General features: G+C 29.8%; 1 protein-coding gene across 1 annotated transcript in view; it reads right to left on the minus strand.

The window, feature by feature from the left end:
• Nucleotides 1–951: 951 nt before the first annotated feature.
• LOC106691699 (protein O-mannosyl-transferase 2-like) overlaps nucleotides 952–2,285 on the minus strand; it is a 27,758-nt gene continuing 26,424 nt past the window's right edge. Inside the window, exon 4 of the mRNA XM_067053059.1 lies at nucleotides 952–1,141. Within this exon, the coding sequence (XP_066909160.1) occupies nucleotides 958–1,141 (184 nt within the window). The 3' untranslated portion in view covers nucleotides 952–957. The remainder of the gene's footprint in view (nucleotides 1,142–2,285) is intronic.

Genomic DNA, 2,285 nt, shown 5'->3' on the forward strand with positions numbered 1-2,285 from the left:
TTGTTTCATAATAAAGTACAAACTAATACTATTAGTCACGTCAATTTAACTTAATACAATTACACTCACTTGTACAATAGTAACTTATACTTTAGTAGTTTTTAACTCCTGTAATATCACTAATAGTCCTCCCTATTATGAAAAAAAAGTATTAGTGCAATAACCACGTTTCTATACTTGTACTATGGACTAATACTATTAGCTTTCATTATGAAACAGGGCCCAGGAGAGTTCGATGGGACTCATTGGCAAGAAAGGTGGGGTCGTTTACTCCAGTTAAGTTTACAGCCATATTTAACCTTTCACACACCCAAGCCTGGTGTAGGATGCTCAAGCTGTGGCTAATAGCAGAGGATGTATAAAAATATTCTGCCTCTTAATGACCCACTAGAGTAATCAGAATCACTCCATTGTATTAATGCCCACTGCAGGGAAATATCTGGAGTGTAGTTTAAGTACCCCCACACTCGTGGAAATCAAATGTCTCATAACTTAAATATTAATCAACTATCTTTAGCTGAAAAAGATTCGTCATCAGTTATAGACTGAGCACAGAGACAATCAACAAATCCTCCAGTGGAGCTCTCATTTTATTTCTAACAGAGGAGATTGGAGGACTCAATGTCCAGTTAGGGAGGCAGAAAGATGATGTGGCAATCTCAGCTAAGGCTGACATAGTTATCAAATCCCCTGACCTTAACTATCACATCTCGCGGTCATTTTCCCACAAGCACCCACTGGCCCTCCAAGTTGGGGGAACATCTATTCTGATGCTCACACAGTACACTATCACAGCATACATTAACACCAAGGTCACTTGCAGTACCCACTCTTTGATTACCTTTCCTTGTAGGAGTTTATAAGCTGGTATATGTGCATATATACAATAATTAATGGGATGTTAGTCTATATAATTATGAAATGAACTTTAAACTATAATAATTCTCATAATTTATTTTAAAAAATAAAATAGTAATTTACCATTGGTTTGGATAAATCAGTTAAAACTTCCCAAAGTTGTGAAATTGTATGAAATCCACATAAAATAACCACAAATATTCCAACGAACTTGACACTTACAGCACAAGCCAACATAACACCAGTAAAACACAACCAAAACCACCATTTTCTGCTGAACACACTAAAATAATAAATAAAAACAGTGTAATATAAATAAATATTTAAATAATTATTTTAAGTTGCCACAAGTCATGGTGCATTTGCACAACACATATGTATAGTAAATTTTTCGAAGAACTACTGATATTTGTATTTATGTTATTGTTATTTAATGGATAATAGATTTAGCTTCATTTTTACAAAAATGGATACATTTTTGTTTCTGAAAGTTGTGTCATGTTTTTCCATATACTACCAATGAATCAAATGATCAATTCTGAATTGATATCTCATAACCATATGGTGAGGCCAACAAGTATTATAATTTAATTTATTGTAAAATTTACATTTAAACAGTGCAGTTTAAAAATCTCACTGGTATATTGTCAATTGTGTCCTTTAAACTAATCTGACCATTGACTTGAAATGTGGCATTGTGCATTACTATTTTCTTATTGTGAAAAATATTTTTTTATCAACTATGTTTAATTTAACATTGTAAACATTTTTATATTTAATTAAGATCTTATAATTTTCAATTTCCTTGATATTTAATTTTAATATTATAATAATGTTAATAGTATCACTTAAAAAAAATAATATAATAAAATTGCCTTATAAATTAGTTTATAGATTTATTAATTTACAGCTCAGAACTAGACAAGGTAGAGAGTATTTAACCGAAAGCACAACATTTGAGTCTGAGAGACCCATAGTGATACTTATTAGTCTTATTTTTTGGGTGTTTCGAACTAATTAATTTTTTTTAGATCATATAATTCATTTTTATATAAATAAATGAATGTGTATTGAACATATGATATGATATAAAAAGCAGACAAATAATTGTTACTGGCTCTGACACGTTTTACCTTAATCAGAGTTGAGCAAAAAGTATTCGATTGACGAGAGACGAATACATTTTTATTCCAATAAAAATACGACTAAACAATCCGAATACTTTTGTATTCGAATATTAAAAATATTATTACAATAGAATAAAAAATTAGCTGAATGAAAAATTCGTCCAATACAAAATCAGTAGAATACAATATTATTCGAATAACAACTATATATATACACACACAACAACTATATAAACTATTTTCATGTAAAATAAAAATAAAATCTGTTGAAATTTTGGTTCACTTGATTTTCTAACCCAA

The sequence above is a fragment of the Halyomorpha halys genome, unplaced genomic scaffold (genome assembly GCF_000696795.3).
Source record: "Halyomorpha halys isolate HHAL.00 unplaced genomic scaffold, Hhal_1.1 Scaffold2756.1, whole genome shotgun sequence".
Lineage (NCBI taxonomy): Eukaryota > Metazoa > Arthropoda > Insecta > Hemiptera > Pentatomidae > Halyomorpha > Halyomorpha halys.